Here is a 21,381-nt window from a genome sequence, read left to right on the forward strand (position 1 = left end):
AACACCCCCGTGTGCTCGCATGCGCACGATAAAGATCCCAGGGTCACAGCGAAAGCCTCAGGCCTTGGAAACACGAATACATGCATGCAAAAATATGAAGCCCGGGTGTCCGTTCGGCCAACAGCCAATAAAGTAACCATTTCAGCACTGACCCAAGACGACCCAACCCAGTCCCTAGCCCATTTCAGGTCTCCTCTAGCATCCGGCAGCCAGCTGTCTACATCCCCCCCCCCCCCCCCCCGCATTTTTATTTTTTATTTTCATACAAAGCCGGGTTTTCCCGTGTAACATGCGCCTAATGGCTTTGCCGCGAGGTCGTAAAACTTACATTTTCTCTCTCTCTCTCTTCTCCTGTCGACTGCCCCCAACAGCCTGGAGAAGGGTTTCTTCTTCTGCACTACCGATGATGATGATGATGATGATGATGATGATGATGATGATGATGATGATGAAAAAAGATGATGATGATGATGATGATGATGGAAAGAAGATGATGATGATGATGATGATGATGATGATGATGATGATGATGATGAAAAAAAAGAAGATGATGATGATGATGATGATGATTGTGCTGATGGAAAAAAGAAGAAGAAGATGATGATGATGATGATGATGATGATGATGGTGATGATGATGATGGTGGTGGTGATGTTGCTGCTGCTGCTGCTGCTGCTGATGATGATGATGATTATGATGGCTTCAGCGTGTTTCTTTTAACATTCACAAAATGACTTTATTTGACGTAATTTTTACACTGACAGTTGAACAACATCTACGCCTCAGTGAAAACCGTGGACCAGACACTGGACATCAAGGTCCCGATCACAAGTCTCTACGTTGTTGAGGTCAGTCATTAAATCAAGGTCGATTAATTGATTCACCCCTTGACTGCCTTAAGACGGGTATACCCGTCCTGTGCCTGTGCATCCGCAGCGCCTTAGGACGGGTAAAACCGTCTTCTCCGTTCAGGAATTTTCCAGAAATGCTGCGTCACTGCTGACACACAAATACTAGCCAATGGCTTAGTAGGATACCTCATTCTCATGACTAAATATAACTGCTGACCCGATTTTGTGTTATTACATCTGGCAGTGAAAGGGTTCAAAAACTCCAACTTCTCCACGAAATCGTTTACTACCCTTACTCAACTTTTGTTCCAAAGACAAAACATGAAACATTTATTTTGGTCAACAGGATTTTATGAAGGGAAAGTAGTGTCGCCTTTACGGCAATGGGAGGTGTCGCTGATCTTGCTTGTTTGTTTGTTTGTTTATTGTTTGCTTGTTGTTGTTTTGTGTTGAACGAGTATCCATGTAAACTGCACAGTCCCGAGAAGCCCGCGGTTGGCACATCAGTATCTGGCTAGTTCTTGCAGGAAGAGATTTATCCTCTACCAACTTCGAGACGATAGCATCAACTGGGAAACAAGACGGCCAAGACTATCTGAATACCTTGAGTCCATGGATCCCATTGAATGAAAATGGTGTTGTGTATACACTCATACTTAAATCATTGGTGTTTTCTCGTTATTATTTTCCTATTTGCTTGGTTTGCCCTTTTTGTGTGTATTTTATTCTATTTTATAAATTGTGCGTACTTTATACAGCCTGTCACTTACGTAAATACGATAGCAGCGAGCGGGGTCCTAGAGGACGTGATCTCTTTGAATACTTTTAGTGCCCTCATTTCATTGGATGTTTGTTTGTTTGTTTGTTTGTATGTTTGTTTGTTTGTTTCGTTCATTGGCTGAAACTCCCACAGCAATTACGTGTATGACCGTTTATACCCCGCCATACGCCGCGTTCGGGGGAAGCATGCTGGGTATTTTCATTCTTCTATAACCCACCGAACTCTGACATGGATTACAGGATCTTTTCCGTGCGCACTTGGTCTTGTGCTTGCGTGTACACACGAAGGGTGTTAAGGCGCTAGCAGGTCCACACATTGGATGCTAATTGACGATCTTCGGAAATAACTCTGTCGGGTTTGTATAGGTTGTGAAAGTGTGAATATCCTTATGTTCATTGAGTCGAACTTTTTCACGTGACATCATAGGCCAGTCACTAGCGAGGGATGTGTATGAAACACGTGGACAAGGAGTACGTGTAAACAAAACAAAACTTGCCTCAATAAAAACAAGAGAAAGCGCTCTGCACAAACCCGTCAACTACGCAAGCTCCCACACCAGAAGCTCCAAGTGCACAACCCACACACACCCGTCAACTACGCAAACTCCCACACCAAAAGCTCCACGTACACAACCCACACACACCCGTCAACTACGCAAACTCCCACACCAGAAGCTCCACGTACACAACCCACACACACCCGTCAACTACGCAAACTCCCACACCAGAAGCTCCACGTACACAACCCACACACACCCGTCAACTACGCAAACTCCCACAACAGAAGCTCCAAGTACACAACCCACACACACCCGTCAACTACGCAAACTCCCACAACAGAAGCTCCAAGTACACAACCCACACACACCCGTCAACTACGCAAGCTCCCACAACAGAAGCTCCACGTACACAACCCACACACACCCGTCAACTACGCAAGCTCCCACAACAGAAGCTCCAAGTACACAAACCATACAAACCCGACAGAGTTAATTTCTGAGTTCGTCTATTGTATTGTGTACTCTTCAGGGGCGGATCAGTTGCTTTGTAAGGGGGGGGGGGGGGGAGCACTTTGAATCGAAAGTGAATGTGATGGGCGCGAAGCACCCGAATTTGCTAGGGGGTCCGGGGGCATGCCCCCCCGGAAATTTTTTTTACCCAAAGAAGCAAAATGGTGCCATCTGGTGCCATTTGAACTTAGAAATGGTCATAGAATCAGCATAGAAAAATCTTTTTTTTTTCTTCTTCTTTTTTTTTCTTTTTTTTTCGGGGGGGGGGGGGGCACGTGCCCCCTGTGCCCCCCCTCGTCCGCCCCTGCTCTTAATAACATCATGGATTGTTTTCTCATTATTTTAAATTTTGAATAATTGGTGAATATTCTGTGCAGTCTGCGGCCAGCGCTGTAACGCTAGACACAGATGGTCAACTAGAGGGTCGGGCATACCTGGATGACTTCATTGCCTGGATCCCCACACAGCCACAGGACGATCTTCCCTCCAGCGATCATTACATGGCATTCACTGCGTGAGTGGACATTTTGTATCAATATCTACTTTCTTGAAACTCTCCCACACAGACACACACGCGCGTATACAAACTCACACACGGACGCGCACACACACACGCACGCACGGTCACACACCCACAGACGCGTACACACACACACACACACACACACACGCGCGCGCACGCACGCACGCACGCACATACCCACGCACACCAATACACACACACACATGCGTGCGTACACACACACACACACACACACATCCGTATAATATGACAAAAATAAATAAAGCAAAATAACGATAATTTAAATAAAGTTTTCAGAGACTGTACATCGACTGAATGCATCGTGTCCCAGGAAATTCGCAGACATACGTTAATTAACTCATCGATTGTTTCACTGATTTAGTTAATTTTTGCAGCAGTGAGAATACTATTCAAAGGCAGAAAAAGTTGGGCGTCTTTGGGGCGATATTTTCATAGAAATATCACATGACCAGTAAAACATTACCGTGGGCATGCTTTGTAAAATGAATTGTGTTTTGTTTCTCCAGTTATGATGTCACTTTCAACGGAGGTGCTGCGGTCGGTAAGAAACAGTATTTTCTTCTTACGCATTCCTGTTGGATTATGACGTTTTGTTTCATTTTTAACTGACTTCAAACATATCAAAACTTTTGCTGACGTAAATAAGATGAACAATAAAAAAAAATCCAGTTGCTGATACCTACTTAAAACATTTAATTGTTTAAATCGTTTTATGAAACATTTCATGAAAAACCATTGATGATGTCATGTTTATTGACGTTGTTGATCTCTGAGGTGTTGAAAAATGACGTTTTCTCTGCAAAGACATAACATTGGTGACGTCACATTTGATTAAAAAAACCACCAACATGGCATTGATGACGTCATGATTAATGACGTAGTTGCCCCGTGACGTGTTACAGGCGTTGCAGAGAGTGCCCAGGTGTGTACGGGACGCAGCACGTCAGTGGTGGAGAACTCCTCCAAGTCCAACGTGGCCAACATTGCTGCCCACGAACTGGGACACACGTGAGAGAGAGAGAGAGAGAGAGGGAGAGAGAGAGAGAGAGAGAGAGAGAGAGAGGGAGGGAGGGAGGGAGGGAGGGAGGGAGGGAGAGAGAGAAAGAGAGAGAGAGAAAGAGAGAGAGAGAGGGAGAGAGAGAGGGAGGGAGATGGGGAAAGAGAGAGAGGGGGGAGAGAGAGAGAAAGAGAGAGAGGGGGAGAGAAAGAGAGAGCGGAGAGAGAGAGGGAGGGGGAGAGAGGGAGAGAGAGAGAGAGAGGGAGAGAGATGGAGATGGGGAAAGAGATAGAGGGGGGAGAGAGAGAGAGAGGGAGAGAGAGAGAGAGAGAGAGGGAGGGAGGGAGGGAGGGAGGGAGGGAGAGAGAGAAAGAGAGAAAGAGAAAGAGAGAGAGAGGGAGAGAGAGAGAGGGAGGGAGATGGGGAAAGAGAGAGAGGGGGGAGAGAGAGAGAAAGAGAGAGAGGGGGAGAGAAAGAGAGAGCGGAGAGAGAGAGGGAGGGGGAGAGAGGGAGAGAGAGAGAGAGAGGGAGATAGAGAGAGATGGGGAAAGAGATAGAGGGGGGAGAGAGAGAGAGAGGGGAGAGAGAAAGAGAGAGGGGGAGAGAGAGAGAGAGAGAGGGAAGAGAGAGAGAGAGAGAGGGAGATGGGGAAAGAGATAGAGGGGGGAGAGAGAGAGAAAGAGAGAGAGGGGGAGAGAAAAAGAGAGCGGAGAGAGAGAGGGAGGGGGAGAGAAAGAGGGGAGAGAGGGAGAGATAGAGAGAGAAAGAGAGAGGGGGAGAGAGAGCGAGAGAGAGCGAGAGAGAGCGAGGGAGAGAGAGAGGGAGAGAGGGGGGGGGAGAGAGAGAGAGATTGTTTGTTTGTTTGTTTGTTTGTTTATTTGTTTGTTTGTTTGTTTGTTTGTTTACTGTTGTTTCTTGTCTCTGCGAGCACATGGAGTCTTTGAGCATCAATCTTATTGTGTTTTGTCCTCAGCCTTCCCTAAACACTATTCAATTAAGTTTCTTACAGTGAGAAAGACAGACAAGACGGACACACAGACAGAGATAGAGATGCAAAAAAAAAACCATAAAAAAAATGAAAATAATAATAATGATAAAAAATAAATAGAAACATAAATAGAACGACACAGATGCAACATTTTCGATTATTTACCAATTAAAATCTGACAAAAGAGTTCTTGACAACGACAAGCCGAGAGATGAGCGAGAATAAAAAAAACCGTAGCAAGGAAAGAGTAAAGAAACTAAAAAACTAAAAGGTAGGAAGATATTAAAACGTCTGACTTTTCAAAATAACAAAAATACCATTGTCCATTTCAGACTGAGCGCTCCGCACGACGGCACAGGCAACGCGTGTCCACCCAATCTTCAGAACGTGATGACGCCCAGTCTCTTAGTTCCCACCCAGGATCCCGCCACGCCACGAAACATCTTTGAATTCTCTGCCTGCAGTGTGGCTGCCTTCAAAACTTACCTGGCAGGGTAGGTACTTGGGTTGGGGAGGGGGAGGGGGAGGGGGATCGAGGGGGAGAGGGAGGGTTGGAAATATCCTTGAATTCTCTGGATGCAGTGTGGCTTCCTTCAAAACTTACCTGGCAGGGTAGGTACTTGGGTTGGGGAGGGAGAGGGTTGGAAACATCTCTGAATTCTCTGGATGCAGTGTGGCTGCCTTCAAAACTTACCTGGCAGGGTAGGTACTTGGGTTGGGGAGGGGGAGGGGGAGGGGGATCGAGGGGGAGAGGGAGGGTTGGAAATATCCTTGAATTCTCCGAATGCAGTGTGGAATCCTTCAGAGATTACCTGGCCGGGTAGGTACTTGGGTTGGGGAGGGAGAGGGTTGGAAACATCTCTGAATTCTCTGGATGCAGTGTGGCTTCCTTCAAAACTTACCTGGCAGGGTAGGTACTTGGGTTGGGGAGAGGAAGAGTTGGAAACATCTCTGAATTCTCTGGATGCAGTGTGGCTTCCTTCAAAACTTACCTGGCAGGGTAGGTACTTAGGTTGGGGAGGGGGGGGGGAGGGTTGGAAACATCTCTGAATTATACGAATGCCAGTGTCGATTCTTTCAAAACCTATCTGTCAGTGTATTAACCTGTATATGTTCATGTCCGACATTACCAATCATACCTACTTATACCCCATTCCTTAGACCCCCCCCCCCTCCCCCCCGCGCCCCACCCTCCCCCATCTCCTACCCAGCTCGTCCATTTTCCCCACCCACGTGTTGTCATGCCTATTCGTAACATTTCACCCCCGAAAGCGGCGTATGGCTGCCTAAATGGCGAGGTAAAAACGGTCATACACTTGTGCAAAAACATGAGTGAACGTGGGAGTTTCAGCCCATGAACGAAGAAGAAGAAGAATTCGTAACAGTGAAATACTGATCTTGTTTTAAGCGTGGGCGGCAGGTTGTCTCACACATGAGTCTTTTCGTTCCGTTTGTGTTATCTTCCTTTATTCCTTTTATTTTATTTTTATTTTATTTCGCCTCACAGAAAACTTGACAGTGTTCTTTCCTACATAATTCACCTGCCCATAACAACTGGCTGTTCACAAGGGCCACGTTTGGTTGTCCCCCTTGACGGGCGCGATGGCTTGGTGGTAAGACGCCGGCCTCCAAAGCTGAGGGTCGTGGGTACGAATCCCGGTGGGTTAAGGTGGAGATTTTTCCGATCTCCCAGGTCAACTTATCTGCAGACCTGCTTGTGGCTTATCCCCTTCGTGTGTACACGCAAGCACAAGACCAAGTGCGCACGGAACAGATCCTGTAATCCATGGCATAATTCGGTGGGTTATAGAAACACGAAAATACCCAGCATGCTGCCTCCGAAAGCAGCGTATGGCTGCCTGAATGGCGGGGTAAAAACGGCCATACACGTACAAATTCACTCGTGCAAAAACACGTCGAGTGTACGTGGGAGTTTGAGCCCACGAACGCATAAGTAGTGGTCGTGATAGACAGGCTCGACTGTATATTCATATTCATATTTATAATACCGATCTCGTTTCAGCACGACCTGCACGTTACCTGCCGAGACCGCTGCCTCCGTGGCGTTACCCTTCACTGATTTCAACTATGAGCTGATCACCGACCGTGACAAGCAATGTCAGCAGGCTATCAACGATACCAGAAGCTCTTTCTGCGATCCCGCCAATGTATGTTGCTTTTTTGTCATCCTTGACTGATTTTGCTGGAAGGTACTTTTAGTTATTATATGTTATGCTACCCACGTGAAAAACACCGTACAGGAATATCGCCAAAACAGACTAAACGTTGTAGAAAATAACTGTTTATTTTCGTTAGTTTCGTACACAATTTAACTTTAAGCAGCCGTTGCGTGCAAAATACTGCTGTCCTCTAACCATGTACAAATTAGTTCTTTATTTTCAGCAGTTATGTGCAAATTACTGCTTTTCTTTCACTATTTTTGTGCAATTTACTGCTTTTTTTTTAACCAGTTATGTGCAAATTACTGCTTTTCTTTCACTATTTATGTGCAATTTACTGCTTTTTTTAACCAGTTATGTGCAAATTACTGCTTTTCTTTCACTATTTTTGTGCAATTTACTGCTTTTTTTTTAACCAGTTATGTGCAAATTACTGCTTTTCTTTCACTATTTTTGTGCAATTTATTGCTTTTTTTTTAACCAGTTTTGTGCAAATTACTGCTTTACTTTCACCACTTGTGTGCAAAATACTGCTTGACATTCACATATTTGGGCACAATACCGCTTTAAATTCACCATCTTTGTGCAAAATACTGATTTGCTTTCACCAGTTGTGAGCAAAACACTGCACTACGTTCAACCGTTCTGTACAAGGTACTGTTGTCTTTCACCAGTTGTGTGCAAAGTACTGATTTGCTTTTACCAGTTGTGTGCAAAACACTGCACTACCTTCAACCGTTCTGTACAAGGTACTGTTGTCTTTCACCAGTTGTGTGCAAAGTACTGATTTGCTTTTACCAGTTGTGTGCAAAACACTGCACTACCTTCAACCGTTCTGTACAAGGTACTGTTGTCTTTCACCAGTTGTGTGCAAAGTACTGATTTGCTTTTACCAGTTGTGTGCAAAACACTGCACTACCTTCAACCGTTCTGTACAAGGTACTGTTGTCTTTCACCAGTTGTGTGCAAAGTACTGATTTGCTTTTACCAGTTGTGTGCAAAACACTGCACTACCTTCAACCGTTCTGTACAAGGTACTGTTGTCTTTCACCAGTTGTGTGCAAAATACTGATTTGCTTTCACCAGTTGTGTGCAAAGTACTGATTTGCTTTCACCAGTTGTGTGCAAAGTACTGCTTTCTTTTCACCAGTTCAACAACTTCGAAGAAGAAGACATATGCATCGGTATGCTGTGTGACTTACCTGACGAAGTAAATCAGTGCCGGTACGTCCTTCCTTTTGAGGGCACCTCCTGTGGTATGGACAAGGTGAGTTCTTGAGTAATCTTTCAGTCTTCAGTATTGAGTGTCCGTCCGTGAACAAAGCTCTTAACATTGAGTGGTTAAGTTTTTGAGTGAAACCAGTTTCAGTTGTGTTATTCGTATCGTCTTCGTCAAACACGTGAGTACAGTATTGTTTGGTCTTTTTATACTTAACATTGAGGTTTTTGATGCCAGATCTTTGAAACATTGCACACTTCAAGTGTTCCGTAATCACCTGAATTAATCCTAGCTTAATTCACGCTCGTTAAAGTGTAGGGTCACATTGGGGTTATATTTGTTTCATGAAAACTTAAAGTTGAGGTTATCTCGGACGTTTTTGATGCTAAAGCTTTGAAACTTTGCACACTTCTAGGGTTTGATGATCTCCCGACATGATCCCATATTGGTGGATCATCTTCACAGCTGTATCAATTTCATAGAAGCTTTGAGCTGAAGTTTTCAACGATGTTTTTGAACCAAAAGCCTCCAAGTTTCAGACGCGTGTAGAACTTTGTTTGTGATTAGCAGACATAGCGAGAATTTGGCTTGTTTTCGTCCAATGTCAAGGTCACAGCATGACCTTGTGGCATCCATCACTACTAAAATATCCACTGAGCTACCAAGAAAATGAGTATTGACCTCATACAGCTTTGATGTCATTGTGGGCGGGGATGTAGCTCAGTCGGTAGCGCGCTGGATTTGTATCCAGTTGGCCGCTGTCAGCGTGAGTTCGTCCCCACGTTCGGCGAGAGATTTATTTCTCAGAGTCAACTTTGTGTGCAGACTCTCGATCCTCGGTGTCCTAACACCCCCGTGTGTACACGCAAGCACAAGAACAAATGCGCACGAAAAAGACCCTGTAATCCATGTCAGAGTTCGGTGGGTTATAGAAACACGAAAATACCCAGCATGCTTCCTCCAAAAACGGCGTATGGCTGCCTAAATGGCGGGGTAAAAAACGGTCATACACGTAAAATTCCACTCGTGCAAAAAGCACGAGTGTTTCAGCCCACGAACGCAGAAGAAGAAGAAGAAGAAGAAGAAGAAGAAGATGCCATTGTTTGATTTGAGCTTATATAGGATTGGAGTATTTTAGTCTTGGTGATGACATCATGATACGATTTCAGAAATGGACAGAGAGACAGAGAAAGAGACAGGCGGACAGACACACACAACAGACAGTCATGAAAAAGAAACACAGACAAAAATATGTTAACGAAGTAAAAATATTATTCTTTAAACAATTTCAGATCTGTTCTCGCGGGCTGTGCGAGGATGCCGCTACCGTAAGTCAGGCTTCTGCCACCTTTGATGGACCCACAACTGCAGCTCCGACTACGCAAGCTCCAACAACAGAAGCTCCTACTACGCAAGCCCCTACCACTGAAGCTCCTAGTACGCAAGCCCCTACCACTGAAGCTCCTACTACGCAAGCCCCTACCACTGTAGCACCAACTACGCAAGCCCCTACCACTGCAGCACCAACTACGCAAGCCCCTACCACTGAAGCTCCTACTACGCAAGCCCCTACCACTGCAGCTCCTACTACGCAAGCCCCTACCACTGACGCTCCTACTACGCAAGCCCCTACCACTGAAGCTCCTACTACGCAAGCCCCTACCACTGACGCTCCTACTACGCAAGCCCCTACCACAGAAGCTCCTACTACGCAAGCCCCTACCACTGTAGCACCTACTACGCAAGTTCCGACAACAGAAGCTCAAACCACGCAAGCCCCTACTACTGAAGCCCCAACTACGCAAGCCGAAACTACGGAGTCCCCAACCGTGCCAGCCGAAGCCAACGAAGCATCAACTACGCAAGGTCCCACTACACAGTCCACTAGTCCAGCCGAAGCCAACGAAGCGACGGCCGCAGCGGAGCTTAATACCCCCGCCCCCACCCCCCCCTAGACCGCTCCCCAGAGCCTGCACGCGCTGTTGGAAGCGCGTCTACTACAAGTGTATTAGGATATGGTATTACTACCACTACATCCCTCCCTGCTGTCAGGCCTGCTTCAGCTACAGGAGTCGTAGGCGGGGCAGGAGGCACAACTATGATGATTAGGCTAAAGGGAAAAAAGTCAATGTTTCCGATGCCACGACAGACCTGATTTGTTGTTCGGCCTTGCCCTAGAATGTTTTTTGACCCTTGAAACTGAAGAACAAAATTAATCAACAAGAGGCGAAGCCTTCAAGGCTCCCGTAAGAAATCAACAAACAGTAACATAACACAAACTCACTCACTCCGTAACACACACAGAATAGTCAGGTTATAAATACAAGCCACTTTACCTATGCAGCATGGTGACCCTACAATATGCGAAACATGTCGACTGCAGCAGCCTGGTTCTTAAAATAATTCTGACGGTCAACACAGCCAGAAATGCCAACAAAGACAAGAAAGCTGTTGCAAGGTAAGCTTACCAAACGTTACATAGCGAATCATATGATAGTGCGTAAACAGCAAACAGTAGATCTACAATCAAAGAGAGGATCGAGTCTGGAATGAAACGCGATACAGATCTAGCATTCAAAAACTGTCTTTCACGTTCAAGGAAGTTGTTGCAAAGTACTTAAGACTTACTAAATTGTACAGACAAAACCATGACAGTGCATGTTTTGAATCTGAGGAAAAAATCGTGATCATTTTGACTTTGAGAACAGATTCATTCTGTTTCCTTATATCTGCATGTTCAAGTAAATGGTGGACAGTTTTTTTCGGGCAGAGTAAACTTAACTTGAGACTCTACTGCAAGTCTTGAAATTCACATAAATCGAACCACGAGCAAAGACATCCAAACATTACAGGCACTTTAGATCAACTCATTTCACTAGAGGTGACTGCCTAGCACTGTGTTTGACATTCGTGTCTGCTGAAATAAAAAGAAATTAAAACAAAACGGATTAACAGTAGGTGACACGTTATGAGAGTGGGAGACACTAGATCTGTCTCTGAACTTACCGGGATACGGCTGCAAGATCGACACTGACTGCCGCGCTTTCGACAGCTCTTCCTCGCGTGGACATTGGAAACACGCTGTGCAGATCAAATTGTAGGAAATCTCCCTTTGGTATCTTCTTTATTTACTTTTCTGGAGCTTAGAAACCGAACAACATGAAATCGTCTTCCCCGGCGAATCGGCGAGGTGAGAACTGGACCACAATCCTTCGCGCGACCCCTGACCTGATCTTGACACCTGACCTGCCGTCTGCATGCCAAACACGACACAAACCAGTCAACTGCTTGTACCCCTTCAAAACCCCCCACCACCCGTTTTCTTTGGATACACGCTTTAACTACACACATGCCGACACAATGTTGATCATTGCTTCAATAATTTGAAGATGGTGCTTGAAAATTAACCACGTGAAATGAGTATTTCGGTGTTTAGCCAAAAATGTTAAAGTTTCTACCACAGACATACACACATACATACATACGCACGCACGCACGCACGCACAGACAGACAGAGTTTACCATCGCATAGGCTACACTTACGTGAGCCAAAAATCACAAAAACCGATGTTGCAGACTTTTCTAGGAAGGTGACTCTTCTGCAACATACAGGAAAAAAGCTCGCACATCGAAAATCTCTCGCAAATTAATCTGTTGTCGTTGTCGAAGCGTTTCTGTATAAATAGTAACTAATTTCATTATTTTATTTTTTTAAATTATTCTTTTTGTTGAAATAAATATGAGTTTTGAAGGACTTCAAATGCAATCATTTATTTATTTAATTTTTATATATATATATATATATATATATATATACAACGTATATAATACTTTTGTCATGTATTGACGGTGATGATGTCGAACCTGTGATTCAAAGGGAACTGATTTGCTCATTTACCTCAGCCAATGCAATTTAATATATGATGAAGAAATCTCTGCTCAACCTGAAATCCATGTCTTGACGGTTTTGCTCAAATTCGTTTATTGATTCTTGTATGATGACTTGAAACGATAAGCATCTACACCTAAACAATATGCTCTGAGCTAAATACAATCTTCATATTCTGTTCTTGTGAGAAATATATTTTTGTGTTATAGGTGTGGGCTTAATATGAATAAAGCTGCTATCTGATGAAACTAACATGTGGTGGTTTTTATGCGTGAATGTGCATGTTACTTTTGAGATTTCCTGTCACGTGAGTTAAGTTTGTGATTAGTTTTCAAATGTTCACAATGTGTGAATATCCTGTCTCTGTCTTTCTCTCTCTCTGTCTTTCCCTCTGTCTCTGTCTCTCTCTCTCTGTCTTTCTCTGTCTCTGTCTTTCCCTCTGTCTCTGTCTTTCTCTGTCTCTGTCTTTCTCTGTCTCTGTCTTTCTCTGTCTCTATTCATCTGCCTGTCTCTTTGTTTGTCTCTGTGTGTGTTATATAAGTCTCTCTCTCTCTCTCTCTCTCTCTCTCTCTCTCTCTCTCTCTCTCTCTCTCTTTCTCTCTGCCTCTGTCTGTCTGTCTGTCTGTCTGTCTGAATTTCTCTCTCACGTGTATTTAATTTAAAGTAAAACATGGCTTATAAATTCATCCATTCTCGTATATTCTTCAGTGAAAAACATACAAGCAAGCAAAAAGTCTAATCAAATCCGTCACCCCCCCCCCCCCCCCCCCCCACGCACACACACACACACACATACAGACACACATATACATACATACACATACATATACACACACACACACACACACACACACACACACTGAAAAAACTTACACACACACAAACACGCACTCACGCACGCACGCACGCAGACGCACACGCACGCACACACATACACACACACACACACACACACACACACACACACACACACGCGCGCGCGCGCGTGCAAACGCGCGATTCATCACATAGATTCTGGTACATTCAACTTAATCAAGTCACAAGTGTTTAGCGTCAGACACATGACGTCATTGTCAGGCTCAGCTTGTACTCAGTCGGGAAATTGTGACCTGTAAATAAATGCTCTGCTTTCAAACAAGACAATGGAAACCGGACTACAATACCGATTGTTTTGCCATGCAAAAGCCCCCGTAAGCACGCACGCCCATACTAACCAATGGTCCGGCCTTCAACATACGCCGATACAGCTTGAGTGGAGAAATCCCCTCTACTTTTTCAGAACGGTTTTATAATGGCTTTGTTTCTGTTTCTTTGACGTTGGTAGCGGGTATCAAGACAAGAAAAGAGAACTTATTTTTACTAAAAACAGGCAAGGTCAGCAAACCCTCGTTACAACTGGGTAGACTAAATGCTGACAAAATTGCTGATAAAAATGCAGATGAAATGCAAATAAAAATGCAAATAAAAATGCTGATAAAAATGCTGATAAAAATGCTGATAAAAATGCTGATAAAAATGCTGATTAAAATGCTGATAAAATGATAATAAAAACATAATGTGAGGCCACATGTAAAAAAATTTGGACAACAACACACTCTAGCGAAGTGTCCCCTGTGCTTTACAAAGCTTTTGTACGTTGGTACATAAGTAAATTAAACTCTGTTTATGTCAGTTTGCATAAACACACGTTCAGCATGACCTACACGTATGGCACTGGTTTTACCCTCACCGACTTAAAAAAAATAATAGGGGGCCTACCTAAAAAAAAAAATGATTAAAAAACCTTTCAGATTGACTCCAAAGTTCTCCACAAAATTCTGCATCACAAATAATACTGCTGCAAATGTAGAAAAAAAAGCATATTAAAACCATATTTAGATATTGTAATCAATGCAAAGATAGAGCACTCTTTGAAGGGCTGTTTGGATTACTTCCACTGAGTTATTTCCTTTGTCTGTGTACGTGGTGCGGCTACTACGCTGCCGCGTCACAGATGGCGATCGAGACAGTCTTGCCGCCAGGCGGCGCTTCTGTACTATTCTTTTGTTTCCAAGATCAGAGAGAAGCATCGCCCTGTAGCGCATTCACTCACTCATTTAGGTCACCTACGCTAACAAGATGGCGCGCATCCTGACCTCAGGTCAAAATGAGTTCGGCTTATTCTATCCCTGACAGGATGCCTTGGTTTTCCTTGTCTGGCGAGGAAATCGATTTTTTTTTTTTTTTACATAGTTACATATTTTCGTAATGTGTTATGGATGTAAGCAGATTCGCGATCGTCGATAATGATTTTTCATGCTGTTGTGTAATTTTTAAATTACAAAGGAATTGATATGGAAGACAGTTTCAAGCGAGCTATTTTTCGCGGCTGTATTTAGTGTGCAAACAACTCTAAATATGGCATAAGTGTCACGTGATAAACAACCGTTTGGTTTCGGCGCTCGCTGGAGCAGACGATTTTGTTGACAGTGATGCAACCATATATTACGGTCTCCTCTCGGCAGCAGTCCCAAAATTTCGACTTGTTTTGATGTCTTTATCATAACTGTGAAGAACAGAAGTGTCAAAGTCGGCCAATCTGCAATCATTTTCGTCTCGCGAACACTGCTCGGGAACAACATATGGGAGATAACTCTGTATTCTTGTTTTGATAGATTCGCGTAGGACTTTCGTGTCCGGTCAGAGAGACAACTGGCGATAGCCGTGGAGCGATGATTATCAGAATAGATGCCGCGAGCTTCCATTCAAATTAGCTTAGTCAACGAAGGTTCGACGACGTCATCCAATAGTCACATCACAGAAGAAAATGTACACAGGCTGAACGTAGTCCATTTTGGCTCGACTTATTAGACAGAGAGGCTTGAAGAGAATGATAATAACAAAGTCATTAACAGAGTGCAGACCTCAATGGTCGTAAGAACGCACAATTTATTGTTTTCTGATGGTTATAACCGGAACTTGCTTTGGATCATGGGGCAGACAACTCCCGTAAACCTTTCAAGGCTTACTTCCCTTCTTTGTTGCCGTTAGTTTCATGGCTGACGAACAGTCGCGTCTAAATTAAGCTACGGAGGGTTCCGAAGATCTTCAGGGGGGACCGGGCATAGCTCAGGTGGTAGAGCACTGGACTTGTGATCGGCCTAGGGTCGCGGGTTCGACTCCGGGCCGGGACGTACACGGGTCAACTTAATGTGCAGAGCGTAGTGTTGCTGCTTTAACTGCTGTACAAATCACCCTATATTCAAAGAATCTTGTGGGCTTACATCCAACCTTCTGCTGCATAATATTAAAGGGCACAATCTCATTACCAACATATACATCCTTTACTCGACAAACGCCTGCTTTAATCCAGTCGCTAAAAACAAGGTTTGGCCGCAATAGATTATATCACTGCTGTTCCATAAACACGTATCACTTAATAACATGTCTCCACCTACTGCTCTCTGAATCATGTCCTTATTTTTCAACCAACAAATTAAAACTTGTTTCCAAAATACATTTTTAATTAATCCCAATCCTTTAAAAAATTTTACCGTGGTGTTAGATTGGAAGCAACACAACCTTTCACCAAGCTTCGAAAACATATGTATCGGTATCTGTTTCCATCTTTCCTGCTTTTCGTTCAATAAATTTGCCGCCCAGGACAACAAACAAGAGGACTGCATATCAATGACATCAATCATTTTTAAACCCCCATCAGGAAACTCTTGACACATCACTTTTCTTTTAACTTTCTCAAATGCCTTAGTGTTTGAAAATCGTTTTTTCCAAATAAATCTGTAAAACATAGTATTTATCTCAGTCAATACCTTTTCGGGTATTACCAGTGCTTGCAACGGATAAATAATCTGCGATAACAAAAGAGATTTCACTATGCATATTTTCCCCATGATACTACAATTTCGTTTAAACCATTTTACAATGTTGCGTCGTATATTTTCAATACGGCTTGTCCAGTTTTCTTCAATCTCAGAGACCGATGAGGAGCTACTGAAATAAATTCCCAAAATCTTCACTTTTGTAGTCCACCTTAACCCGCACTCATTTTCATTACCATATTTATTACTGCCCAAGGCCATGATTTCAGTTTTTTGTCTATTCATTCCCAAACCAGAGAATTTGGAAAAATAGGTAACAAGCGTTAATGCGTTTTTTTAACTCATCCATATCGTTCAGAAATAGGGTCACATCATCAGCATATAATAATATCTTGAAGAACATATCATAATTATCATTAGTTTCTTTCGGCAGAGGCAGACCCTTAATTGAACCATCATTTCGAATTTTCAAGGCCAACAATTCTAATGCAAGGATGAAGGCCATCGGTGAAAAAGAACAGCCCTGTCTGATACCTGCGTTCAATTCAATACATTCCGATAACCAGCCCATAAAATTGATACAACTTTCCGATTTATACAATAGAATCTCTACCCATCTTACAAAGACGGCACCAAAATTTAATCGTTTAAATGCATACACAATATACTCTTTGGAAATCGTGTCAAATGCAGCTTTATAGTCCAGTGCTACAAGGAACCCAGGTTTATTATATTCGTTTACATACGACACTAAATCGTCTATTTGCCAGATCGCTGAATTAATGGTTCGACCCTTCAAAAAACCATAATATCTAAAATAACTTTAGATAGGCGATCTGAAAGAGTCTTCGCCAATATTTTATGATCAGTGTTTAATAATGAAATTGATCGCCAATTATTCAAGTCGTCCCTCAGGAACTGTTTACCCTTATGAATTAATATCATTATTGCCCGTTTTTGTGTGACGGTTAATTCTCCCTTTAAAAAAGATGCATGAAAGGAATTCAATACCATGTATTTTATTTTACACCAGAAGAACTTCATAAAGGAGGTTGTAATACCATCACATCCAGGGGAGGAACCGTTTTTCATATTTTTTAAGGATGTCGACAATTCTGTTAAAGTGATCGGACTATCAATTCCAGTCTTCTGCTGTTCTGTTAATTGAGGAACTTCAACACCATCCAAAAACTGTTCAACCAAATTTTCATCAAACTCAATATTTTTTTCGTATCTCCTTCTAAAAAACTGGACTTGTTCAGTCAAAATATCATCCTGATTTGTTATCACCTGACCATCTGCTTTAGCAAGACGATCCATAATTTTCGCGTTTGAGTGTGTTTTTTCCATATTGAGAAAATACTTTGTATTTTTTTCTCCTTCTTCAATAAATTTAATTCGGGACCTAGTTTGGGCTCCCTTAGCTTCCTGTATTGAATAAATTTCCAGTTCAGCTTTTACTTTATCTTTTTCCATCAACAATTCGTTATTATCTTGATCTAAAACAAGGGCTTTGTCAATCCTATTCAAATTTTCCAACAATTCCCCATGTCTATTAAACTTACATCTATTTTTTTCCTTACTGTACCGAATACAAAATTCTCTTATTTTAATCTTACACAAGTCCCATTTTACGTGATCCTCCATTATTTCATCTTGTATCTCAAATTCTTCCAACATCAAATTCAATTCATCAACAAAGATATGATCCTTTAACAAACTATCATTAAATTTCCAATATGATGGACCACGCTGAAATGAACATAATTTATATGTTATGTTAACCGACCTATGGTCGGATTGTGCAACGGAACATATATTACAGTCTCTAATATTATTTAGCACAGAGTCGGAAACAAAAATGTAATCCAATCTGCGAGCAATGAAAGGATTTTTTCTTGACCACGTAAATTCCCTTTCCTGTGGCCAGAATAACCTCCACATATCATTTAACTCACTATTTTCCAAGAACTTTTTAAAGCGATTAACATCCCCCACATTATGTTTTTCTCCACTAATAATGTCTTCTTCATTATCAATTACGCAGTTAAAATCTCCACACACTATGTAGTTCAACATAGTCAGCGACTGTATATGGATTCAACGATTTAAAGAACCTGAGTAAGCCTTGTCAATTTCGCAAATTAATTATAAAGGAAAAATATGTGGAGCCGGTTGTAGTTAAATTTTGGGAACATAAATTTGATTTCAGGCCGGGAAAAGAGCAATGGTTAATGGTAAACAAAGTAACCACTGAAACAAGATTGCGAATGTTGCATTGGAAAATATTGCACAATATTTACCCCACAAATATTTTATTGTATAAAATAGGCATTTCCGTGAGTAATTGCTGTACTTACTGTGAGAACGAAATTGATTATATTGAACATTTTTTTTACTTTTGCCCGAAAATTATGTCCATTTGGAAATGCGTTGAGGATAAAGTGAATTGTAAATATAATATGATTATTAAAATTACCGTAAAGGAAGTTTTTTGGGCGTATTTGAAAATTCACAAAGTTCCAAGGCACTAATAAGTTATGTGAATTATTTGATTGTGATAGCCAAAATGTGTGTTGGTATCTATAGATATGGCTCCCCTCTGGATATTGTATGCATTTTTGAGAGGGAATTGTTATATAGAAAAGTTGTTTAAAATACATTTAGATATAGTAATATTAATGTTATAGTAAAAACACTACTTAAAATTTTTTTTTTTTAAAAAGATCAATGAAGAAGGATGCTTAAGATGCTAACCCTAACCCTAACCCTAACCCAACAACAACAACAAAAAACAAAACAAAAAAAAAAGGCAAAAAAGAAAGGGTTGAAGCAGCCTGCATGCAACTGAGATTTAAAAAAAAAAGAAAAAAAAAAGGGTCAACCTAATGTGCAGACCCAGAGACGTTATCCATGTCCCACCCGGTGTCACAACAGTGGCACATAAAAGACCTCGGTCATTCTGCCATAAGTGCAGATGGCTGATACCACCTAAACACGCATACACTTGTGTATCTCATCTCAAGTCGGGGTAAAACCCGTGAACCTGCCCCAAATGGCTTGGCCGTGAGGGTGTAAAACTTGTTTTTTTTCTCCCGCAGATCTACAGATTCGTCGAACTCCCCTCAGACGGGAAGATGTTTAGTATCCCTTTAAACGGGAAGATGTTTAGTATCCCTTTAAACGGGAAGATGTTTAGTATCCCTTTAAACGGGAAGATGTTTAGTATCCCTTTAAACGGGAAGATGTTTAGTATCCCTTTAAACGGGAAGATGTTTAGTATCCCTTTAAACGGGAAGATGTTTAGTATCCCTTTAAACGGGAAGATGTTTAGTATCCCTTTAAACGGGAAGATGTTTAGTATCCCTTTAAACGGGAAGATCAATAGTATCCCTTTAAACGCGAAGATGTTTAGTATCCCTTTAAACGGGAAGATGTTTAGTATCCCTTTAAACGGGAAGATGTTTACAAATGCAGAGTTGAAAAAGTCGTCGACCTAAGCTGTCGCCATTTACCATTAACATTGTGAAAGTCGATCGCCTTCCTGTTATTTTCGATTAAAATCAATAAATCTAAGATGATCGCAAATTGTTTCGGATGCATTTCTTGATGAGTAAGGACGAAGCTGGTGAAGCTCTTTTCCGCAACTTCCACTGTCGTGGTCGAAATAAGGGATTTGCTTTGTGTTATTTATGATTATTTCTTTACTGGAATGTTTGTTCATTCTCTCTTTCTTTGTTTCTTGGTCACAGTTGAGTGACCTCATCTGGCTACACCTGGCGCTGGTGTTGCTATATATAGTGCAGTCCCTTCGTGTGTTTTTGACAACGGTTTCAGTCACTGGAAGATCAGCTGCAATGATGGGCATTGTTCCAACGCCGGTTGTTTTATTTATTTCTTGTTTTTTATTGATCAACGCTTCATCTGCACGTGATGATGGAGGTTATTATACTTTCTCTTCATTTTTCTTTTATTTTTTTTTTTATTTCTTTCTTTCTTTCTTTCTTACTTTCTTTTCTTTCCTTTCTTTCTTCCTTTCTTTCTTTCTTTCTTTTTTTACATTTTCAAATAATGTCTGCATGATTTAATCAGGGTGTGAAAAACATACCTTCCAAAACTATCGAACGGAGTTTTATGAAAGTTGATATGCACATTTGTGACAGCATTTGACTGTGCAGTTTTTCTTGATAACCTTACTTGCTGACATCATTTTTGAGTTTAAAAAAGTCGATGTGGCACTGTGGGGTTCACCTGATTTGTTGTTGTTGCGATTTCTTTTAATCTATTTTCAAATAAATCTCCGGCTTTGATCCAGACTACGGGATTGCCTTCATGCTTGGTACCTATGAAATTCAAAAATCAAACCGTCTCTCACAGTTAGTCTTAGTCTGCAATTTCTGTCGTGATAGTTTTAAAGGCGAAGTTCAGGAGGAATTTTTCTGCGAGTACGAAGATTTGATTAATGACCTCAAGACGCGCAACTGACACTCATGTGTACGATTGTTTTCAACTACGCAGATGCAATGCGTCTTCCGACTGTCCTCAATAACTTATGCTCATCTTCAGGTCCTCTTTGTTCACCCTGTTCCACTTGGTTTTGTATTACATGTATGTTATGTTATATTGCTGTTTTTCCTGTACTTGTGTATCTTGTATGTGTCAATAGGCTCTGTGCTTTAATGACAATACATTCTAATTCTGATTCTGATTCTGATACCCTCTATCCAACAAGTGTCTGGAACTGTTTAGATAAGCAGTAGTATGGTGGTATCTCTGATTACTGGACCGAGAAAAAAGGAGAAGTCACTGTTTCGTTCACGTTCGTGTCTTCGTGTGAAATTGAAGACGGCCTGTAAATTAGCCTGTGGGCATAGGGAAGCTGGGTGTTGATAACTAATGATAACAGATTTGGAGGAACGAGTGGCTGTAGCACATAGCAGACATTCTTTCAAAACTGCGGCTTTAACGCTTTAAAAAACTAGTATACTATTTTTTTATAATTATTTTCTGATTACAAAAATATAGAGTTCTGTAATGTTTGATTACAAATGTGCTTACAATGCAGATGTGAATGATATCGTTGAAAATTTTTCGGATCTTTAATT

At 42.0% G+C, this 21,381-nt stretch overlaps 3 protein-coding genes across 3 annotated transcripts in view; all 3 read left to right on the plus strand.

Moving 5' to 3' along the window:
* LOC138979689 (uncharacterized) overlaps window positions 1–12,710 on the plus strand; it is a 47,190-nt gene extending 34,480 nt beyond the window's left edge. The window contains exon 15 of the transcript XR_011460096.1: window positions 12,160–12,710. The gene's annotated coding sequence lies outside the window, so the exon portion shown is untranslated. The remainder of the gene's footprint in view (window positions 1–12,159) is intronic.
* The window catches only part of LOC138980823 (uncharacterized), a 17,975-nt gene extending 5,265 nt beyond the window's left edge, over window positions 1–12,710 (plus strand). The window contains exons 4-12 of the mRNA XM_070353708.1: window positions 787–848; window positions 3,019–3,155; window positions 3,692–3,726; window positions 4,088–4,193; window positions 5,503–5,664; window positions 5,804–5,872; window positions 7,194–7,338; window positions 8,501–8,617; window positions 9,862–12,710. Of these exons, the coding sequence (XP_070209809.1) occupies window positions 787–848; window positions 3,019–3,155; window positions 3,692–3,726; window positions 4,088–4,193; window positions 5,503–5,664; window positions 5,804–5,872; window positions 7,194–7,338; window positions 8,501–8,617; window positions 9,862–10,524 (1,496 nt within the window). The 3' untranslated portion in view covers window positions 10,525–12,710. The remainder of the gene's footprint in view (window positions 1–786; window positions 849–3,018; window positions 3,156–3,691; window positions 3,727–4,087; window positions 4,194–5,502; window positions 5,665–5,803; window positions 5,873–7,193; window positions 7,339–8,500; window positions 8,618–9,861) is intronic.
* Window positions 12,711–14,576: 1,866 nt separating this feature from the next.
* The window catches only part of LOC138980825 (snake venom metalloproteinase BaP1-like), a 29,099-nt gene continuing 22,294 nt past the window's right edge, over window positions 14,577–21,381 (plus strand). Inside the window, exon 1 of the mRNA XM_070353709.1 lies at window positions 14,577–14,598. Coding sequence (XP_070209810.1) covers window positions 14,577–14,598 — 22 coding nt within the window. The remainder of the gene's footprint in view (window positions 14,599–21,381) is intronic.

Source organism: Littorina saxatilis, linkage group LG11 (genome assembly GCF_037325665.1).
Source record: "Littorina saxatilis isolate snail1 linkage group LG11, US_GU_Lsax_2.0, whole genome shotgun sequence".
Taxonomy (NCBI): Eukaryota; Metazoa; Mollusca; class Gastropoda; order Littorinimorpha; family Littorinidae; genus Littorina; species Littorina saxatilis.